Source organism: Hydra vulgaris, chromosome 14 (genome assembly GCF_038396675.1).
Source record: "Hydra vulgaris chromosome 14, alternate assembly HydraT2T_AEP".
NCBI lineage: Eukaryota > Metazoa > Cnidaria > Hydrozoa > Anthoathecata > Hydridae > Hydra > Hydra vulgaris.
This window is the reverse complement of record NC_088933.1, coordinates 8,039,402-8,062,500: the sequence shown is the minus strand read 5'-3', so window position 1 is coordinate 8,062,500 and position 23,099 is coordinate 8,039,402. Positions and strand designations below refer to the sequence as shown.

General features: G+C 27.4%; 1 protein-coding gene across 1 annotated transcript in view; it reads left to right on the top strand.

Moving 5' to 3' along the window:
- The window catches only part of LOC100199419 (ragulator complex protein LAMTOR3-A), a 57,496-nt gene that overhangs the window by 12,507 nt on the left and 21,890 nt on the right, over window positions 1-23,099 (top strand). The window contains exons 4-6 of the mRNA XM_065818234.1: window positions 19,708-19,766; window positions 22,049-22,122; window positions 22,290-22,349. Of these exons, the coding sequence (XP_065674306.1) occupies window positions 19,708-19,766; window positions 22,049-22,122; window positions 22,290-22,349 (193 nt within the window). The remainder of the gene's footprint in view (window positions 1-19,707; window positions 19,767-22,048; window positions 22,123-22,289; window positions 22,350-23,099) is intronic.

The window sequence follows — 23,099 nt, the reverse complement described above, 5'->3', positions numbered from 1 at the left end:
ATCATTGGAATCAGATGGTATAAGAGTAGTTGATGATGATGCAAAGAATCCAGGGAGAGTTTTTTGTCCCGATTGCAATATCTTTAACTCAGCTTGAATTTTTTCTTTCTTCTTTTCCCATCCGGATTTCTGTTTTTTCATATTTTTCTGGAAAAAAAATTTTCAAAATGATAAATCACACACTAATACACACGTAATTAAAATTGAACAAAATTTAGAATACATTGACAATTATAAATGAACAAAAAAAAAAAAAGTACCTTTTAAGTGCTTTGTTAGAATCTTTGTTGAAATATTATAATAAAAAAATATCTTATTAGTAAATCTGTTACTCATATCATTTTACTCACCGAGTCAATTTTCATGAGTATTTATACATGTCAATAACAATTAAGATAACCATAAAATTACTCCCCGCTATCAATTAAAATAACTTGCACAAGTTTTTAATATGTAACTCCCACAAGTTTCAAAATATGTATAAATAACCCTTTAAAAATAGCGTAAAACCATATTATTTAACGAACTTATTTTAATTGAGGTGTGGGAGTACCGCAAATATTTTAAAATAAAATTTGATATTACAACTATACACTTTATATATTTACGACACATTTTTATTACTATTAATTATATGTAAGTTTAAAATGAATTATAAAAATTCCATGGCTTTAAATTTTTTTTTTTTCATTTTTTTTTTTTGTTTTTTTTTTTTGAAATGAAAAAACAATAAAATAGCATTTTTTTAAAAATATGAAATACTTTTCAATTAAGTAACTGCTAAATAAAACTACGTTATAAAAACTTTTATGTTTAAATTATGTCAATAACGGCACCATTTTAAGAGCGGCATTTTTGCTGTTGTGAGTTTATGCGAAAATGTTAAGAAAGGTTAAAACACCGAACTAAACAAAAGCATAAACTATCTATAAAAAGAATTTCTTATTTTTCAAGATTTTCAATATTTAATTTAGAATAAAATTATGTATAATTTAAAAAAATTTATATTATTATACAATAAAGTATATATTTCTATATAATAATAGAAAAATTAAAATCTTTGATTTTTAAATTTGTGTTGGGCTATGTTCTTCAAACAATAAAATACTAATCGTATTTGCTTGCGGTAAAGTTGTGTTTTAAGAAAATCAACACAAAAACGTGGTCGCTACATCGTGTTGTAGGCATTTTTTATTTTGAAGTATTACAAACAATACTATTAATTACAAATAGTATTATCTCAACTTGTTAGTTTGTATTAATGATTTATTAGAATAAGGTCAGTTCTTATATATATATTTATATATATATATATATATATATATATATATATATATATGTATATATATGTATATTTTTTTTTCGTATGGGCCTTTACATCAAGCATATATGGTATAATCCCGCATATATAGGCCTTTTAACAAAAATCCCGCATGGGCTTTTTAGAGCCACCACGCCCCTGACTAAACTTGAAATAGTCAGCAGCCACAAATACTTTGGAATCATGCTCAATGAGAATATTGATTGGGATGAACAATGGACATAAGTTCACAACAATATAAAATCAGTACCACATCTGCTCAAACATCTTAAGCAAATTAAACACACTCAGCCAAACCTTTTACAGGTCTATTGATCTTACGCTATTAGCCACTTGATATATAGTGCTCCTATTCTCACTTCGTGCGGTGCTGCTGCAAAAAGAGAGATCCAACATTTTCATAAAAATACCCTGCAAATTATTGAAATTGATGTAACCAATTCAAGAAGCTTCAATATTATTTTTGACATTGAAGAGTTACTTGACAGGATCTGTATTAATATACTCAAAAAGATCCTTGCAGACCCATGCCATCCTATAACCACTAAATTAACTCAAACCAACAGCAGAAACCCTAATAGATTCCCGTATGCTCTTAACACCGCAAAAACTATTACTTACCAAAAAACTTTTATTCAAAAATACCTCCGTATCCTTCGTGATGGCGTCAATGACCTTTACCTCCCAAGCAACATTGGAAGCTCTACTGCCTTTTCAATGCATAAATGATATGTTCCTCCCCTGTATTCTTAGCAAACTAATAATATTAAAGGACAAATAAAATTGTACAATTCATTACTTGTAATGCTAATCAAATTTAAATAAAGATTTATAAAATAAAAAAAATAATATATATATATATATGTATATATATTCATATATGTATATATATATGTATATATATATATATATATGTATATATATATATATATATATATATATATATATATATATATATATATATATATATATATATATATATATATATATATGTATATATATATATATATATATATCTTTATTTTTATATATATATATATTTACCATCTGCACTTCCAACAATGCTGCAAGCAACCACTATTAAAGTTGGAAGTTACTGGAAGAGAAAATATAAAGTTTATGGAGCAAGATAATGATTGACAGACGACTTAACATATTGCAGATTGTATAAATCAGAAAAACAAGATAAAGGAAGCGAATTCCAAAGAACTGGTTTTTGAGGAAAAAAATTGAGCAAATAAGAATTTTTACAGCACTTAGGAGTAGTCACAGTAAAAAGATGAGACTTAATAAAATGGTGAGTAACACGTGAATGAATTTTCGTAGATGGCACAAGAAATGCTAGATCTTTAGAGCAGTGCCCATTATAGTATTGAGTATAGAATTACAGTATAGAAAAGAGAAAGAGAAGCAACATTACGATGATGTGATAATGGTAGGAGGTTGCCTGCAGGAACAGGTCCAACTATGTTTAAGATGCGTATTTGCACCTTGTCTAAAAAAGAAAGGACATCATTAGAAGATCTGCCCCAGGTTTGGCAACATAATTCCATATAAGAACAGGTTTGAGATTTATATTGATAAAGAATATAATCCGGAGTAAGAAAGTGGCAAGCACAATAAAGAGATGCAACCTTTGCAGATGCTAATTTTGCAATTGATTTGATATATGGTTTCCAAGAAAGATCGGCAGTAATAGTTAATCCTGGAACATGAAGGGTAGATGACTCACAAGTACATTACCATTCTTTAATATATGAATATCTAGATTATTACAATAACGATTAGCTGAATTTTATCTGAGTTAAAGTTCACCAGCCACTGAGAACCCTATGCTGTAGCAGAAGTCAGATCTTTTTCAAGCTCAAATGCCCCCTCCATTCATTCAGAGAGTGTTAACTTCTTATCAAGACAAGAATAAATAGTAGTATCATCAGTGAACAATGCAACCTTAGATGTGAGAATATCTAAGGATAATCATTAATGTAAATTAAAAAGAGTATAGGGCTAAGGATTGAACCTTGATGAACCTTGATGAAAGTGCTGTCCATCGAGGACAACTTTTATACTATGATTGTTAAGAAAGGATTTAATAATCTTAAAGATGTTATTAGATTCAAGATGAGCGGTTAAGTGTTCGTTAATTAAAAACTTAAAAACCTTGCTTATGATAGGGGCGGTAGTTAGATGAGTCAGATTGCTCTCTCTGATAAGCACTTGTTAAACAGTTTCGAAAGTATAGAGAACAGCTCCGGAGAACACTTCACCAAGACTTTAACAGATATGTTGTCTGGGCACAAGCTGTAGAAGAGTCTAAGCAGGAAATCACTTTTTATGCAGAGCTGGAGTGATAGCAATAGATCAACGGGTTTGTTGGCTATATTAGGTTGAATGCAACTAGTGGAATCAAGAAATGATAATAATGAAAAGTTCTTATTAAACAATTCAGCTTTGGCTTTAGTTGAGGTGACAAAATCTGAACCATACAAGGGAGGCGTTGGTGTTAGACAAAACATTTTAACAATTATTTTTAGCAATAGTAGACAGATTTCTGTTTTCTGGAGAATTATTTTGCTGATAGATATGGAAGTAATGGTTTCAATTGAAAATTGCAGCTGCGTAATATGAGGAAAACCCTGGAGAAGAGTGAGGTTTGACCTGGAATCTTCGAGAGGGAATAAAAGACTCCATGCCAGCCTGAATATACGAAGTTATGTAAGAAGCACATTTGTCAGGAGAAAGATGAAAGATTTCTACCCAAGGGTATCACATCACAAAGAAAATCCTGGAATGAGTTTCAGTCAGCTTAAAGGTAGTTATAATAGGTATGATGATAAGGGGATTCTGAAGAAGAAGAACAAGATAATAGTTTCAGAGAGATCAAGCCATGATCAGAAGCACCTAAGGGTGAATGTGGAGAAACTGAGCACTGACTAGGATCAGAAACAAGTATTAAGTCAAGTAGAGAAGGTAAATGATTCAGGTTGTCTAGAAAGCGAGATGGAAAATTGACTATTTGAGTTAAAGATTGAGAAAGGCAAAAGTTGTGGGCTTTAAAGCCTGCAAAGTCACTGAAACTAGCTAAATCATTTAGTGTGATGAGCATTGAAGTCACCAACAACAACGATATTGGCTGATGAATAAAGAGAGAGGGCTTGGTCGATTTGATCAGAAATAACGTAGAAAAGTGTGCAGTCTTAAGATGAAGAAGAGCGATATAGAAGAGAAAAGCAATACAGTGAAGTGGAGCTAAATGATAGCATATAAAAGAATAGTCTGTGGATCGAAACCTAGTTACCCAACAAATTTGGTGAATTCTTACAAACGTAAATGCCCAGGCAAAGCTTATGACTATTGGAGTCTTTATGAATTAAAGGAAGATAACCCTCAACACTAAGATCACAAGATGAGGCAGCCAAACTCAAATTAGTCTCACAAAGAGCTAGTTAGTCTGGTGAACTTTGCAAGTGATAAGACTCAACAGAAGAAAAGTTACTTCGAAGACCATGAAAATTAGTGAATGATAGATTTTGAGAACTTGGTTGGATGGCAATGGTTCTTAGAGTTTTATAGTTTTTGGTACTTTAGTCATTTTTAAACTTGTTAAAGAACTTGACTCAAAGCACAGATTGTTCTCAGTACACTATTTAATAGCCCAAGCAATTGCCTCATTACTAATAATAAACCCTAAGCTGTAACAAAGGGCTCCAAATGTGGCCTCAACAATGCACACCAAAAGTACAAACAGAGACACCATTTATGCACAACATGGCACTGTTATTACTCTGATATTTTACAGCTGTTAATGGAATCAGCCTCTATGAAAGCTACCACAGTGTTCTGGAAACCTGATTACCAACAGGCCTCAGAACCATAAAACTAAGTTTTAGAGTTGCATCCTCATTAATTTGATAATAGAATGAGTTGCCTAGTCATAAAAACACACTCACAAGGAAAATCCATGCATTGAGTCAAGAAGATCCAGAATTCAATATTTTAAACTGGAAACAATGTATTATAAATACATCTATGCCAGCCTAGTAGATGAAAAAGGGGTGCGAGGCTGGTCAACAGATAGAATCTGTTTACCCCTTAGTCTTTGTCTTGGGGCTTTCTACAAGATAGTATGTTAGACAGTAATAAACATTACCTTTTTTGTACATAAAGGCTATGTAAAGTAAAAAAAAGTTAATTTTAAAAATCATCTATGCATAACAGAGCAAAAAGTGTTTTGACTGGTTGCATTGAGCCATATCCAATATAGATATTAATGGCCAGTCTGAATGACAGGGAACGAGCTTGGATGCCAGATTCATTAAAAGAAACCTCTAATAAGTATATATATATATAAGTTTGTTGTTAAAAATTTTATTTTAGTCTACTAAATAAATTTGCTTTTATTTATCCAATTTTTTTTTTACTTAAATTTGAGTAAATTTCTGTTTCTTGCGCAGAACATTTAGATATGCTGCTTATTGTCTATTTACATGGTTAACCTACTGCAAACTTGGAAGGTATGATCAAAAAGTTCTACTGACATGTGTTGTTTCAGCAATTAGAGCCAGGTTTCCAGATCATAATGGAATTTACACGAATTTCAACGGTGAATGTCAAGCTTTAGGGATATCTGAAGTTGAAGTGGCATGGAAATACATTGAAGGGTTTACTAACATCTTTGTTTAATAATGTTAATAAAAATACATACATATATAGGAAATATGTGTATTTACAGCCAGGGACTATATTAGACCATATTTGACAGCGCCGACCGTATTTGGGTGATGCCCAAATTCAAACTTATGGACCTTTTTTTTTTTTTTACAGCAAACTTCCTTTACTTGAAAACGAATTGCTTTCTTTGTCTTTATAACTAAATAACATGTTTTTGTTTGTTTTGTTCTTGATTACAATATTTGTTAAAAGATAAGATGAATTTTTAATAGAAAATTAAAAGTTAAACCGCATACCAAAAAAATACCAAATATCAAATAAAAAATAAAATAACAAGTAACAAATAGTAAGCAATTAGGTAATAATACCAAGAATGCAAAGAATCTGTAACAAGATCGGACATATTGTCACTCAAAACCGCTAAAAAACACCCCTTTAATTATGTGTTTATGAAAACCCATAAATAAAAACTATAAATAAAAAGTATAAAAAACAAATACAATCATAATATTAAAAATAAAGAAAAAATATAATATTATACAAATAAATATAAAATTAATGAATGAATAGATAATAACTAAAAAATAGTGCCCATACAAAATTAAAAACTTCTTATAAAGTGGGCTGCAACTCAGGGATGCGGAGTCCCAAAAGGACTCCGGCTTTATATCTACTTTTTCCAAGTCTGTAGTGTCCAGAAGCTCTAAACATGATTGTTGACTTATGATCTGCTATAAGAAAAAAGTTCATGAGATTTAATGACTTAAAACTTATTGTTTTTAAGCCCGGAGTCCTGGAGTCCCGGAGTCCTTGCCGCCATTATACCTAAGGACTCCGGACTCAAAAAATAATTGTTCCTCTAACCTAAAAGTCTTAATTTTTTTCCTATGAGTAGTCCATAAACTTATTTATATTTTTAGAGCTCCTGGATACCAAAAACTAGGATAAAGTAATCTTTTTGTGACTTTCGAATCCGGAGTCCTTTTTGGGACTCCGCATCCCTGCTGCAACTAATACATCACTACCTACATTTGATATAAACATTACCAATTACATTGTATCATCAGATAGTGATTTTTATTGAAATCGCAGAACTTATGACTGACACGAAGCACCAAAAATATAATGTGGAAATTCAACGTCAACTAATGCAAAGAAAGTATTTCTAACTTTTTAACAGTCTCTTTGAATGATGTGGAAGACAACAATTTTGTTCAATCAGCTTCAGACGATGAGAAATTTATAAGTGAAAACACACAAAAAAATGTAGTGGTATAAAAAAACAATGATCGCCATTGATTAGTTTTCGAGAAAAATTTTACGAAAATTTTGTCACTGTCGGTGCTCTTGTTAACATCGAGGAAGTTCAAAATAAAACATTTAAAAATAAATTGTCTGAGTATTTTCAAAGTAGAATGGAGATCTTACTCTACAGATGTTTATTTCAAAGGACTCTGTAATTTTTTATTGCTAACATTGATTGCATTTTCATGAGTAACGTTTTCTTTTTAAAATGACGTTTCGTTTTTATGTTAAAAATACAAAAATGTTTTTCGACACACCTGTGAAATTCCAGCGTATGAAATGATAAAAATAATAATTACCAGATAAGTTTTATTATTTTTTGGTGATGTGACAGTTCTGTTTATAACTCAAATATGCATATGCAATCATGGAACTCGAATATGGATTTGTTACTGACGTAATTGCAAAATTATTTTCAGAAGTGTAGAATTCCAACTGCATGAAAAAAGAAGGGAATAAAACTTGAGTTAATATCTACTGATTGTCATACCCAAATCCAAGATTGAATATGTGATGTAACAATTTAACTTATCAATAAGATTTGTGGCATGTTACCAAATCGATCGGAAAAATCATGCACAAAGCCAGTCAAATCAGTTTCCAAATATGCATACTATAATCGATTCCAGCTGTATTTTGGTGAGGTGTTAAAACATCAAATAAAAAGTCTGCATTTAATTTTATCAAATTTTTCTTCTTTTTTGTACCATATTCGAAATATACATCAATGCTGTTTATTTTAGTTTAGTTTAGTTTCCATATTGAAATCAAAAATTCTAAGGTATAATTTCAAACATTTAACCAATTCAAACTGCTGAAGTTTTTAATAACCAGTTTCTAAAATATGTATCTCTTTAAGTATGATCATATGGTTCATTCAAAGTGAAACAATTGTTATTTAAAAGTCAATAATGTTTTATACCTGTTTAAATTTCAAAATCTACCACACTTTTTTGTTCTTTCTATAATTTCAGTTTTGGTCTTCGTTGGAGCCATTACTCCTTTTTCACCAATTTCTTTTTTTACCGATTATCGCCATTTTCAAAACACTTTTTTTCATGATTAACACATAGTCATAATGTTTTTTTTAAATTCTTCTAATAAACTTTTGGGTAGGTTTTCGTGCTATCCTATATTTAATTTCTCCAAGACTATCCAATTTGTATTACCATTCTGAATTAAAATTATGATCAAGAGCTGCCAAAGAGCACCCATTACCATGTGATCATACTCAAAGTGATACTGTTTTGGTGCATTTTTTAACAAAAGGCTAGTAAAAACTTCAACATTAGTAGTTTGAATTGCTTCTGTTAAATAATTAAAAATATCTATAAGAGTTTTTGATTTCAATATGAAAACTAAAAACTGAAAAGCATCAGATTCTGCATCCAACCAGTTTTTCGAATGTTCGTCTTTTTAAAAATATGGTTCACGTTTGCATTTATGAAAATATGAACAGCCACCCCATTCATGTACATTTCGTATATGGTATAAAATGGAAGAAAATTTTTCATGCATTAAACATGGGTTTTTATTAGATGTTTCAATACTCCACCAATAATGATTTATTATTGATGGAATCCATACCAGTAAATCTTTTTAAGAAATGGTTTTACTAGCTTTGTGCATTTTTTTACCGATTGATTTAGCAACAAGCCACAGATCAAATTGATGATTTACGTTGTTAAATCTTGGATCTACTTTTAAGAGTTTTTGAGTTTGGGCATGACAATCAGTAGACATAAAATCAATTTTTATTCCCGCCTTTTTAAGTGTTTTTAATAATTGAATAAATCCTGCTTTTTCCATACAGTTAGAGTTCCGCACTTACGTCAATGATATTACAACTGTGTCAACTACACAGATTCAGTTTCCATAAATGTATATGTACAGTATTTTGCGTTATGACCAGGACTCTCACATTTCCCATCACCAACAAGTGAAACAACCTTTCTGGTCCATAACATTTTTATCCTTTTCCTACATTGTAATTTCCGCTATTTTGCAATCACTGGTATGATGAAATTTTTTTTAATATCATAATTAGAGTTGCAAAAAAACCGTTTTTTATTCTGAGTTTTTTTGCAAAATAGAAAATGTGTTTTTTTTGTTTTTTCTAGTTTTTTTTTTAGTTTTAGATTTTTTAAATTAAAAAACTTTTTATATGTTATTTTGAAATTTATTATAATGTCAACAATTAATACAAAACTTTATATAATAGTCTAAAAAATGATTAAAATTATTTTTTAAAGAAAAAGTTACTGAACAAACCTTACTAAACATAGAGAATAATGTTCGTTCACTAACTCCATTCAGTAATACTGCCCAGAATAAATTCTTGTTGACTTTAAGTCATAGATTATTCTTCATCACATATTTGGTTTTCGAGATCTAAATTATGTGAAATAAAAACTAGTTTTAATACTCTGTCATTTGATAATAAAGGGCCAGATTTACCCCGGTGGGTTCCTATGTCATGTTGATGTGGAAGACCATTCCCCCACGAGAGTATGGTCTTCATAGGCTGTGAATTCCAGAAATTTTTTTTCAAATCAAAATTTCAAAAATTTATTTTTGAAATAACCAAGCAAAGTTTGCTTTTTGAAAATTTTTTTGTTCGGATAAAATTTTGTTCTTGATTATAGTGTCTACTATAATCAAGTCATTTTGAATATTGTTTGTTTGGTTTATTCATGATCAATAAAGTTAACAAGTTATTGACAGAGAGCGGTTTTATATTTCAGCTAAAGTTAAGATGCCAAAAGCAAAGAAAGTTCATATTTAACATTGTTCATGTTTTTTTACTCCATCACATTTTGGGTAGAAGCATTCCATGGTTTAACAACACGATTCGTGAGGAAGTTGTTTCTTTTTGAACAGTTTCGTACAAGTTGTGCTTTTAGTTGTTTTGTGTGTCCATGCGGTTGGAGACTTTACTTTAAAGACTAGGTGTTTGGTTGAAGCAGAGGGACTGAGCAGTTAACTTTGTTGATTTTGCTGATGATTTTGTATTGCTTAATAAGGTCTAATCTTTCTTGTTGCTTGGTTAGCTTTGTTAATTAATTTGTGATATTCTCTAAATATAAGGCAAGTATTTAAAGTTGGCAGTATGTTTTGTGGCTCGGTTTTGAACTTGTTCAAGTTTTGCCATGTCTTGAGCTGGAAATGGTGGCTTGTACTGCAAATTCTATTTGCGTACGAGCATATGAAGTATACAGAGTGCATCATAATGCTGAACTTCAACCTCGAAAAACCAAGCTTTCGGTTGCCAGCTGATGCAAAAGGTTAAAAACAAGTTTTCGCTTGTATTTTAACTTTCAGATTATTAGTAATAACAACACATAGATCTCGTTTAAACGTTGTGCGTGACAGCTGATGCAGCTGGCATATCATGTTATTCATAGTGTAAATTAAGGTCGAAATGGTCAAAAATACCTATTACAGACTAACAAAATTGAATCTTCAAAATCTACCTTGTGGCTGTCCCTTAATTATGGCAACAATTTTTGACAATTTTTACTCCCTCTCCCGCTTGTCAACAATTTGTCAAAATTCTGAATCCCGCTTCCCCCTTCTACTATTAAATTACGTCAACATTTAACTACTTTTCTTCTCCTTTCCAAAAAAGCATGTATATTTAAAAGTTTAATTGAGATGTAGCTATTACATGGTTCATTAACATCTAAAATTTAAAGAATACTAAAAAAAAAACAACACGAAAAACATGTTTTTTTTTGTGCCTTGTTTTTTTTTGCAAAAAAAAAATATGTTGGTTTTTTTTGAGTCGCAACTCTAATTGTAACATGTTTCAGAAAAAAATTTCATGCTTGCAATAAAAGCAAAGCGTTCAAATTTAGAAAACGGTATTCATTAAAAAGTAATTGTTGTTGACAAAAATATATTACCTTGGCCTTTTAAATTACCAACAGTTGGTTGAGATTTCCATTCTACTTTGCAATTATTAAATTTATTTTTAAATGTTGCTGCAATCTATTACCTTTAACTTCCTCAATGTCTGATCTATCAATAGGAGCACCATATGCTGGACAGCGACATAAAAGTTTGTACAAATTTTTCTCAAAAACAAATAGTGTCTGACCAATGTACTTTATATCACTGCATACTTCTTGGTTTTTGTCAGTGTCTTCACTTGCTGATAGTACACAATCGTTGTGTTCCTCGTCATTTTCCAAAGAAGACGTAAGCGAGTCAGAAATAATTTCTTTAGATTCATTTGCATCGTTTATAAATGTTTCATCACTAGTAATCATCTCAATTCCTATATTATTTATTTCGTCCTCCGTGTCAATCACAAACACTTTGATGTCAGAACAACTATATGTAGATGCAATGGAATCGTAAATAATGTCTTTATTAATTGGAGGTAACTCTGTTTATGTCGCAACATCCGAATAGGATTTTATATCTGTTTGACACAACTGCTGACATATTAAAAATGCTGTATATTTTCATTTTTAAAGCTTTGTGAAGAAGATAAATATTCTGCAGATACCTCCTGTACATTAATATATATGAATATATATATATATATATATATATATATATATATATATATATATATATATATATATATATATATATATATATATATATATATATATATATATATATATTATAAGAATAACAAGTCATACTAAAAAACAAATAGGAAGTGACGAAAGAATTACATATTTCGACTATCAATAGTCATCTTCAGTTGAAGTTTAATTTTTAAAATTTGTTTCAATACCTATATAGGTATTTAAACAAATTTTAAAAATTAAACTTCAACTGAAGATGACTATTGATAGTCGAAACATATAATATATATATATATATATATATATATATATATATATATATATATATATATATATATATATATATATATATATATATATATATATATATATATGTATATATATATATATATATATATATATATATATATATATATATATATATATATATATATATATATATATATATATGTATATATATATATATATATATATTATATATATATATATATATATATATATATATATATATATATATATATATATATATATATATATATATATATATAAAACCAGTGACATAGGATGTGAGAGAAACATATTGATGAAATATTTTTTGTACTATTTTCAACTAGACTTATATTCATTGAGAACTTTTAAAATTCATTTTATAATTTCTCAGCGCTCAAAAATTATGACCATATAAAATTTGCAACCCCCTCAATTTGAGGGGGTTTAAACTTTAATGGTCATAATTTTTGAATGCTGAGAAATTAAACTATGAATTTTAAAATTTCTCGATGAATATAAGTCTAGTTGGAAATAGTTTGAACAAAGTTTGTTTTTGTTGGTATACATTTGTTATTTTGTTTTGCTTAAAAAAGTTCTGCTCAAACATTTTTTTTATTATTATTCTCTTTCAAAATAAACACAACTTGTCTCGGTGCTTTGGGATCCCTTCAAGTAGTCACTAAAAAAGTACTAAATTGGCATTTCATTGAAATAAATGTTTAAAAAAAATGCATTATTGCAAACCTTGTGATGTATATAAAATGTTTAAATTCTTTTTAGTTGCTTTTTATATTTATCAACATTAACTTTTTTAAACTAATATCGCAATTTTCTAATATACCTCAAAACTAGTCTAATTGAATAATGAACACAAAACAATGTAGAAATGTTATTGTTTGATAATGATATCAAATGTTCCGAGATTCAGGTTTTTTAAAATATAAAAATGTTAGTTTATTTCCTTGACATTAGACGCAATCATGTTTTGTCTATAAGTAAATGAATAAAAAAGATTTTGTTTTATTTCTTAAATACATATTAAAAGTTTTCCAAAAACTAATTTTTTTATTTTTAAAAATCATTAGTAAACTAAAAACTTTAAATATTGTAAGAAAAAATAACCAAATCATTACATTGTTATAAATGAAAAATATATTTTGTATTTAGGTTTACTTTTTTATCTTGACTTGACATTCAAAATGCCTACATGCATTTTGAATCTCTATCAAGATATAAAGTCAATCATTATATAGAATCCAGCTAAATTTTAAAGACTCAAGCTAAGTTAGTTAAAATAAAGTTTTTTAAAATAATGTTGTTGCTGTTGTTCTAATACTTGAACAAACGTACTTTTAAATTTAATGTTGTCTAAATAAATATTCATATATATAAAAGAGCAACAAATGTTGTCTAAATAAATATTCATATATTTAATGGAGCAACAAATAAGGCTAGTTTTTTTAAGCAGACCTAAAATTAAGTAACGATATAAAAAGAAAATTTATTAGGATTTTCAGGGATTTTTGATCATGTGACATTCTCCATTTTAATCAGGCGACAGTCTCCATTTTGATCAGCTGACAGCCTCCATTTTGATCAGGTGACAGTCTCTATTTTGATTAGGTGACAGTCTCCAATTTTACTTCAAAAATCTATAATTTAGTCAAAATTTACAAATTGACAATTAAATATCTAGGCAGCTCTTGTCAATTTTCAAGCTATTTTTAAATTTCTCAAACCTATTAGGGTTCTAATCCTCTAAACAATTATCAAGATGTCAAAGTGTCATCTTGTCAGGTTACAACTAATAATCTGAATCATCGTTATTTCAAATAATGATATTTTTGGTTAAAATTTAAAAGTACATCATATATTATACAGGATATATAGCATATGTTAAACCTATTTTTATTCTTGATGGAAAAAAAACAAGTCATAATGCAAAAAAAAACAAAAAAACCTTAAGCATGTGAAAGCAAAAACGTTTACCCAAAAGTAATAGTAATGTTTGAGTAAGTAAGAATTTCAGATTTTAGACATGTTTAAGCATTTTAAAATTTTTCAAATTTTTGTATGGTTATGTTGTAACATTTTTCTTATTTATTGTAATATGTACTTAGTGAAATGGTATAGAAAGAAAATATATTCCTTGCATTTGACTCAATCTTTTTTTTGAGAGAACATAGGAGAATAATTGTCAAATGATCAAAAAAAAATTTTAAATGCCATCATGTCTCAGATTTTTTTTTTTTTTTTACTTAATTGATGATATTAAAAAAAAAAATTCCCACTCTATTTTGTCTCATCCTATTTTCAATTATTTTTTTATTAAAAAAAAGTTTTTTAAATGAATTACTTATAAACTACAGTCATTAACTTAATTTTTTTTCTTCTTATTTTTCACATAGCACTTTATTAACTCAAATGTTCATGAATTAAAAAAAATTGTATTTACATAATTAGGTACAAATTATGCTGGTAATTGGAACCTAACACTCATCTACTCTAGATGGTCAGAAAAGTAAAAAATCAAATCATGCAGATTCATAACATCTTCCTTGGTATTCTCAATTGTTTATATCACACCAATATTTACACAGCATAAATTTACTGACTTTCAATGTATCGATGTTAACTTGTTGATTAGGTTGAGTTCTTTAAAAACCAATTTAAAAAAACATGTCTTAGATTTTGCACTTCGCTTGTTTTAAGCATTTAAAGCTTATGGTGTCAATAGATTTTGAGTTAATTTGCTGGTAGCTCCTAATTTCAAGAATTTTCTTACTTTGCTCAAATTTTCAAAGTGGCGTGCACAAATATCAGTCTCATTTTTTCATTAAAAAAAAATAATACCTTCAATATTTTTTATGCAGAAGTCAAACATTTTATGTTTGAGCTCTGCTTTGCTAACATTTTGAAATACTCTCTTCTTACTTTAACTTTTCTTTTAGTAAAATTCAACTGATGGATGAAATTGCATGGGAGATGCACCTATTATTTCAAGACTAAAATTAAATGTCTCTTGCAGTCAATTCTTATCAGAAGTTGCACTAAAGAACTTTTTTTTAAGTAAAAAGTTCTTAAAATTCAAAAGTATAATTGCACTCGATTGATTGGTTACAGAATCAAAACAGCTTTGATAAAAATGATATCCAAGCACAATTTTTGGAAACTGGTTTCTTAATTGTTTTGCCATATCTAATGTTATTACATGACCATCTGAAATAAAAATTACAACATTTAAGTGATAATTAGATTACATGACAACATTTAGTGTGCTTTTTTTCAAAACTTATTCCAAAAAATTCCAGATCGCCAAATTAACTCTCCTCTGATATCTTCTCTATAGCAATCAAATTTCTATAAATCAGACTTTCTACAATAAATTAGTTTACAGCCAGTATAATTTGCTGCCTTCCGAAATCACATGAATCTGTTCTCAATGTAAAACTAGCTACTAAATTGCATTCAAAATTAATTTAAAAAAATAAAATCAATAAAAATTAATTTAATGAAACCAAATTAAATGTCATGACAACCAATAGTTAAAATGATTGGTTTAATTGTAACCAATATGTTAATGCTAAAAATGTTATTCTCATTTTAACATTTATAACTCCAAAATAATGCTTAATAAGTGATAAATTTCTTCTATACTGGAATTATGTTATGACAGGTTATTTGATGTCATATTATTTAGATTATTTCAGCCCTAAGAATTAGGGAAATTAAGGTTTTGCCCTATAAATTAGGAAAATTAACTTTTAGAGGTCAGCAAAAAAAGTTATACACAAAGGTCTCTCTATAAAACATAGAACCAAGGATTATGATTTTTTGCCAAACTCAAACATTTTTAGCTCAGCAGTTAGGTTGGCATTGCTGAATACCAATCCAGATTCCGAGGGCTGCTATTTTATGAAACAGTTTGCTGTTAACATTTATCAATTATAATCAATTACAATGACGATTATAGTTAATAAGTTTCTTAAATAGTTTTTTTGAATGTTGTGAAAGGATGTTTTTGTGTTAGTAGCTTTGTTTAATTTTAACATACTTTTATTTAAATAAACTATGTTTATTTATATAATATGTTTATATGTTATATAATATGTTTATTTATATAATATAATATGTTTAATTATAAATAAACTTTTCTGCTAATATTTAGCATTAAAAAATATTAATTAGTTTCAAGCTGTTTTTATTTCAACAAATTATAGAATATAAAACTCTGGTTAAATCATTAATTTAGATATTTTATTGTGTTTTAACACTTGCAGGTGAAAATTCTGATGTTTTAAATAAGATTATTAGATATAATGTAAAAAAAAAAAATTTTTTTTTGATATCATCAAGGCCACTTGAGTTTTTTTGAGCATCTAAGTCAGGTGTATAAAAAAATGAAATATTAATATTTAAATTAATAACAAGGGGTATTTAATCAAAACTTATGCAGTTTCAGATCATTTCATTTGATTCATCACCCAAGAAAATAGTCAGGTACAAATTGTCAAGTGAAAAGAACAAACATTTTTAAAGTTATCTTATATGAAACCTTTAAAATAAACATCACAATTCTAAGGTGACAAGGGGGGCCTGGTTTTTAATTGAACAAATACTTTAAGACCTGCTTAAATTTTGAGGCTGAAATGTTTAAGGAAATCTGGTTTTATAATGTTCTCTTACCTGTATAAGAACAGGTAAATCTGAGATATATAGTGGCACGACCTAGATAAATTGACATGGAATTACTCAGGACTGAGTCCAAATTTTATGTGAAAATAAATTTATCTGAAATATAAATTCTTACTAAAGCTGCATGTTAGAAATCATCATAAATATTTTTAATGTAATCAAAACAGTGGCGTTGTCTATGTCTACGTTGTAAAGTTCTCATTTAAACAAATAATATTTATTTTCCCAAATAGTTGTTAGATAGATTAAAATTTAGATTAAAAACACATTTTTTTAGTTTAAAATAAAAATACTTTTTTTTTAAGTCAAGCTGTAAAAGAGTGGAAAAGTTATATAAATATTTCATGCTTTTTTTTTAATATAAAGTTTTGTCCTCAGTTTTCCAGGCTTGTTTTTGTAAAGAAAAAAAAAATTCAATGCATGTGTTGGAGTTGTGATTAGAATTTAAATGTTAAACAATTACTTATTTTATAATTGCCACTTAATAAAATGTCTTCTGCTGCTCGAGGATTTTTGCACCTTTCTTTTGATCATAAATAGTAGGTTCCAGTTTTTATTTATAAATAGTAGGCTCCAATTTTTATAATAAAATAATTTCTTTGATCGTAGCAAACTTCATTTTTAGTTCATTTATAAAGAAGTTAATTTTAAATGTTTTTGATACTTTTCACTTGTTGTTACTGTTATAATATAGCAATTATATAGTATTAATGTTTTAAAGGTCTTCAATTGGGCTTGGCTGACTGAAGACATTCAAAACAATTAATGAAAAGCATTAAATTATAAACAAAAGAAAATTTAAAGTATTAAAAACTAATTAAAGCATTAAAAACCAATGGCAACAGTAGTGCTTAAAAGTAATAACTTTAATAATGATGTAAGTGATATTGTTGACATAACCCTAGTTTATAACTCTATTAACTCAGTACTTACTAAAGCACCTTAAAAAGATTGGTCACACTCAATTAAACCTATGTCAAATTTATAGGTCCTATGCACTCAAATTTATAGATCCATCTTACATTCTGTACAGCACCCATATACTCTCGCTTTGCAGTATTGCATCAAAAAAAGAGCTACAACTGTTCCACAAACAATCACTCAAAATTATTGAGATCGTTACAATAAACTCACACTGATTCAATATCTGTTACAATATCGAAGAGCTTATTGATAAAAAAATATAAAATTGCTTAAAAAAATCCTATCAACCCAACACATGCAATAATTTCAAATTATTTCAAACCACAAACAGAAACAGTGACAGATTATTATATAAAACTAATACTGCTAACATTACATTGTATCAGAAAAATGTTCAGAAATATTTAAGTATGCTTTGAGATGGTATTGAAAACCTATACCTTCGTAAGTAACATTAATGGTACATCTACCACTTATCACTTATCATTATCAACTCAAGAGAATAATGCTCCAGATGCATTATGAAGAAAATATTGTAAAACTCATTTATATGCTATTCAACTTTAAATAAATAATTATTTAATAAAAACAAAATAAAATAGTGACATAGTTTACAATGCAGTTTTGTAGTGGCATCACTTCCAGCACTGTAGGAAGGGACATAATTGGTGACATGATTAATAATTAATTAATAAAGTTTCATTTAAAATACATAATTGATAAATTTTGTGAACATCAGTTTTTATATCTTTAATACTTTTAATGCTTTAAATGTCTTTAGTCTAAAAAGATTGCAAATGTTTTAAACTTTTTTTTATTAATACAGTGTAATAGTAGACTAGTAATAAAATACTAATGAATAGCTTCAAAAGCTCATAATCAAGTGCTTCATGGTTTAAATAGAAGAAGTACTCAACTTATTTTTACACACTTTTTTACGAATCTTGTTTAACAAAGTTCATGTTTTAAAGTTTGGATTTAAGTTGCAAATAAGTTTAAAAAACAAACAAACTAAATAGCCCATTTAACTGTAGCAATCCCTCTGGAGTCTTAGGAAAGCTTACTTAAGCAGTATTGGAAGCTGTTAGTCGTACCTGGAATTTATGAGATTGTTTTTCATAAAAAATCTGCTCTCGACAAGTAGCTGAAGACATAATTTTTTTCTAACTAATGTCCGCAACAATAACTGAATAGCTGAGCCAACAATAATTGTAATAACTGAGCCATATTTAAACTCTGTTACAGCTATAATACATGTAAGAATTTGTTACTTTTGTTCTATGAAAAATAAACAAGTATTAGTTATTTTTTTAAAAACAGCTAATAATTACTGAAGACGCCACAATCTTTTCTTAAAAGTTGGCAAAATAACATTTATATAATACTACTTTTCCACTCTATTGCAATTTGAAATATATAATGAATGTCTTTTCATTCACTTGACATTTGTAACTATATAAGTTTAAGTAGGAAGCTTTTTTATTTTTTGATTTCACTTTTTGAAATGAAATTTTCATTTAAAAGTTTTGAGAAATTTTATATTTTATCTATCATCTTTTATCTTTTTTGCTAAACTCGTGTCATCAAGTGACAGTTTTCTGCTAATCTTGTTTCATTTAATCAAGTGGCTACCTTCTGCTAATCACTTTTGATTGTTTTTAATTAAAAAAAATGATATATATATAAAATAAAAAGCTTAGAGTTTTAATCAAATACTTTTTACTTAATCACAAGTTTTAAGGGGTGGACAAATGAAAATGCATAGCTTACCCAAATTTTATTTAGGCTCTCCAATATTTTTGAAAGTAATCAAAGAATGAAAGTCTGAAAATAAATTTTTTTTAATCCCGAGCGCAAAGTTTTAAAATGAGTTTTGAAGTGAGAAATTGTTTACTGAAATTCATTTAAACTAATTTTAATGTTTTATGAACTCATTTAGATTAAATAATTTAATATTTTAAAACTTTTTCTATTATATAGTATTGATGGTGGATTAGCTTTCTTTGTTACAGATCGCAATGGTGTTCCAATTGTAAAAGGTATGTTTTGTTTTTATTGTTGCAATTTTGTTTATTTCAAAAAAAAAATTGTGTTGAAAAACTGTGATAGAGGTTTAATTTAAGAACTCTTTCAACTTGAACTATTTCAAATAACTAAAAACTTTACAATTACAAAGCAGTTTTTGTTTGTGAGTAACACAAAATAAACTGTGCAGAAAAACCTAAATACCTAAATACCTAATATAAAATTAGTATTAATAATGTTTGTTAATAATAATGTTAATAATGTTTTTAAAAACTAATGTTGATAATGTTACATTATTAATATTAGGTAAGTAACATATAATAGGCCTAATTTAAAATCAAACAAAATATTTTATAAAATATAAAATATACATAATATAGAATATTTGTACTGAAATAACAATAAGTGCTTTTATGTGACTAAAAACTGCTTATAAAATGTTTTGTTATGCATCATAGAAGCAATTTATTTTGGTAAAACTGACCATGAGTTTTTATTATTTTCATACAAGATAGTCAATAATATTTTGAAAATGTTGTATTAAATGTTGTAAACTATGGACTCATTTAAAGTTAGTAAATAAGTGTGTTTGTAGGGTAAAAAAGTTTGTAAATAAGTACGTTTGTCATTTTTTTACATTTCTCTATTTCACTTTTGTAACCATTTGTAAAAATAGATATTCTGTAAAAATGAATATTCTGCAATCTGATGCACAGATGTTTGTTAACTTGAGTATGAATGGTTTATCCATCTATACTTAGTTGGAATATTACCTTTAAAGGCACATCTTCAATATATAAAAAATAAATCACAAATTTCCAACAAATTTTTCAGTTTATGAGGCACTTAAAGCTAAGGTTACTAGTGGTCTATGTCTGATGCACAGATATATCTCAGATATCTCAGTTTTAAATTTCAGAATCAAATCCATAATAATTAAAATCTTCAGAGTAGCACAAAGCCAACAAATGAACATCACCAAAGCATAAATTCAAATTATTCGGTAAGTTTTTTTGCAAGGGATTTGTTGTTCCCGTACCATCATAAAATAACTCAACTATAACTGATTTTTTATTCTCATCTAAAAATAATCAATTGGGTGCATCATACAAATAACACGTTTAAATCATACAAGTTTCCATAATAAAATTCAGCCAAATCAGAATTTTGTGTATGAACTTTATAAAGAAGTGAACAAAAATCATTATCTAACAATAACAACTGTAAGATTGCTTCAATAAAAACATACTGAAAATAATCATACACCAATCTATTTTACTGCTATTGTACTCAAATCTTTGCCCAAATAAAACAGATTCAAGTTTAACATACAGTTGATGTTTTTCAAAAAAGTATTTTGCTTATATTTTGTTTCAATAAATTTTAAAGGAGATCTAACATTATTAATGGAATCAGTTTATTGAGAAGTACTTGTTTACTTCTGATATACTTTCTATTTCCTTGACTGATAAGCATATGTTTATTAATAAATCTAAAAGAACACAGTTTGTCATAAGATTAAATGAAAAAAATATGCTTGGCTCAACATAGAGTGGTATACTATTAGCTCTCAGTTCTGCAACCATTGCAACAGCTACTGTATTGGTTTTTTCATTACATAACATGAGCTCACAGTGTTGGTTGTGTTTTTCTTTTTTATCAATAGTCGTATTTAAATCAAAGTTGTTATTAATTTCATTACTTTTTATAAATTTTTCTACCCCAAAGCTTTTATTTCTTTCAAAACTGTTTAGATGATAGGATTTTAAATATTGGCAAAAATTAAAAAAATTTTCATTTTACACCCTTCAAAATAGTTGCTGCGTTTAGAAAAGAAACAACCATTTGAAAGCGCTTTTGAAATTTTGCATTGTCTAAAAAAAAGACATTTAACTTCAACGTTTCGAAAAACTAGTTTTCTTTTTTTTTTTTTTTTTTTTATTAAAAATTTTTAATAATAACTTCTACAAAATCTTATAAAGTGTTTTTTTAAATAACTCAAAACATTTTCGACCAATGAAAATTTTAGAAATTAGTGATTTCGTTTTAACAATTACTTAAATTAAATTCAATCACCTGAGGTTATTTTGACATGTCTGATGGCCGCAATTACTTCACTGAAGGCGCTAAAAACTTAAAATAAATGCTGCAAAACGGCAGGTTTGTTAGCGTCTCAATAAATTGTAGATGAATTCATTATTTTTGAGAATGTTATCTGTATGTTTATCAGCGTCTAAATAACTTTTGTCTACTTGTTTTATACTACCTGCTTCCTAGTTAATTTTTTCTTTCATAGTACCAAATTCAAAGTGTCCTGAATCAGCCACTAGAGCAAGTTTTCTTTCCACTTTTGCTGCTGCCACTGATCAGGTTGTTATTGGAATTTTGTTAAATGATTTTATGATTCAATACAATTAACATATTTTCCTATTTTACATAAGATGATTAATCTTCTTTGAAATTTTCTTAAAATTTTAACTTTAGTTGATTTATATGTATGTATGTATTTTTTTTATAAGCAAAGAATTACATTTTAGGCTAGCAAGCTTGGATTATCTAAAAATAAAAGAATGATTTGTATGTATCCGTCATACCAGGTAAGTGTTTTTAATTTTGTAAGTTTTATAAAATTATAAACGTTTATAAAAGTATGTCAAATAATAATAATTATATAAATATTACTAAATACTATGGAAATCAGTAACACTAAGTTTTTATTAAAATCAGTAACATTAAATTGCTTTACGAAATTTTTAATTTTAATAGTTTTTATAATTTAATCAAATAAATTTAACACAAAATTTAATTTCTAGTTTTCAATTTGTAGATCTTTTTCCTTCTAATGTTTTTAATTATTCAAAAAATATTTCTGGTTGCTATAACATTTCTTCTTGTTAAGCTGCAAACCTTTTTTTAAGCTATATTACATTTTTTAGTATCAGTGTAATTTTTCTTTTGTTTTGTTAGGCTGTAATGCTATTTCTCTAAGTAATCATTTTAGATTTTTTAATTTAAGCTTTTTTTAGTACTTTTATATGAAAATACAAGTTTTCGAGAATACAGGGTTTTCAATCCGGAAAAAAATAGTTATATATATATAATTATTTTACATTTACAAATATACATTTTATATAGATTTTTAAATACATTTATTTTTTGTTATTCAAGTAAACTTTTTAATATTTTTTACTTGTTACCAGTTAACATTATTTTGTCATATTAGAAAATAAAAACTCAATTATCACAAATAATTACTTGGTTATTATGATCTTTAATAATAGGGTATGTCACATAATTATTTTTTTCCGGATTGAAAACCCTGTATTCTAAAAACTTGTATTTTCATA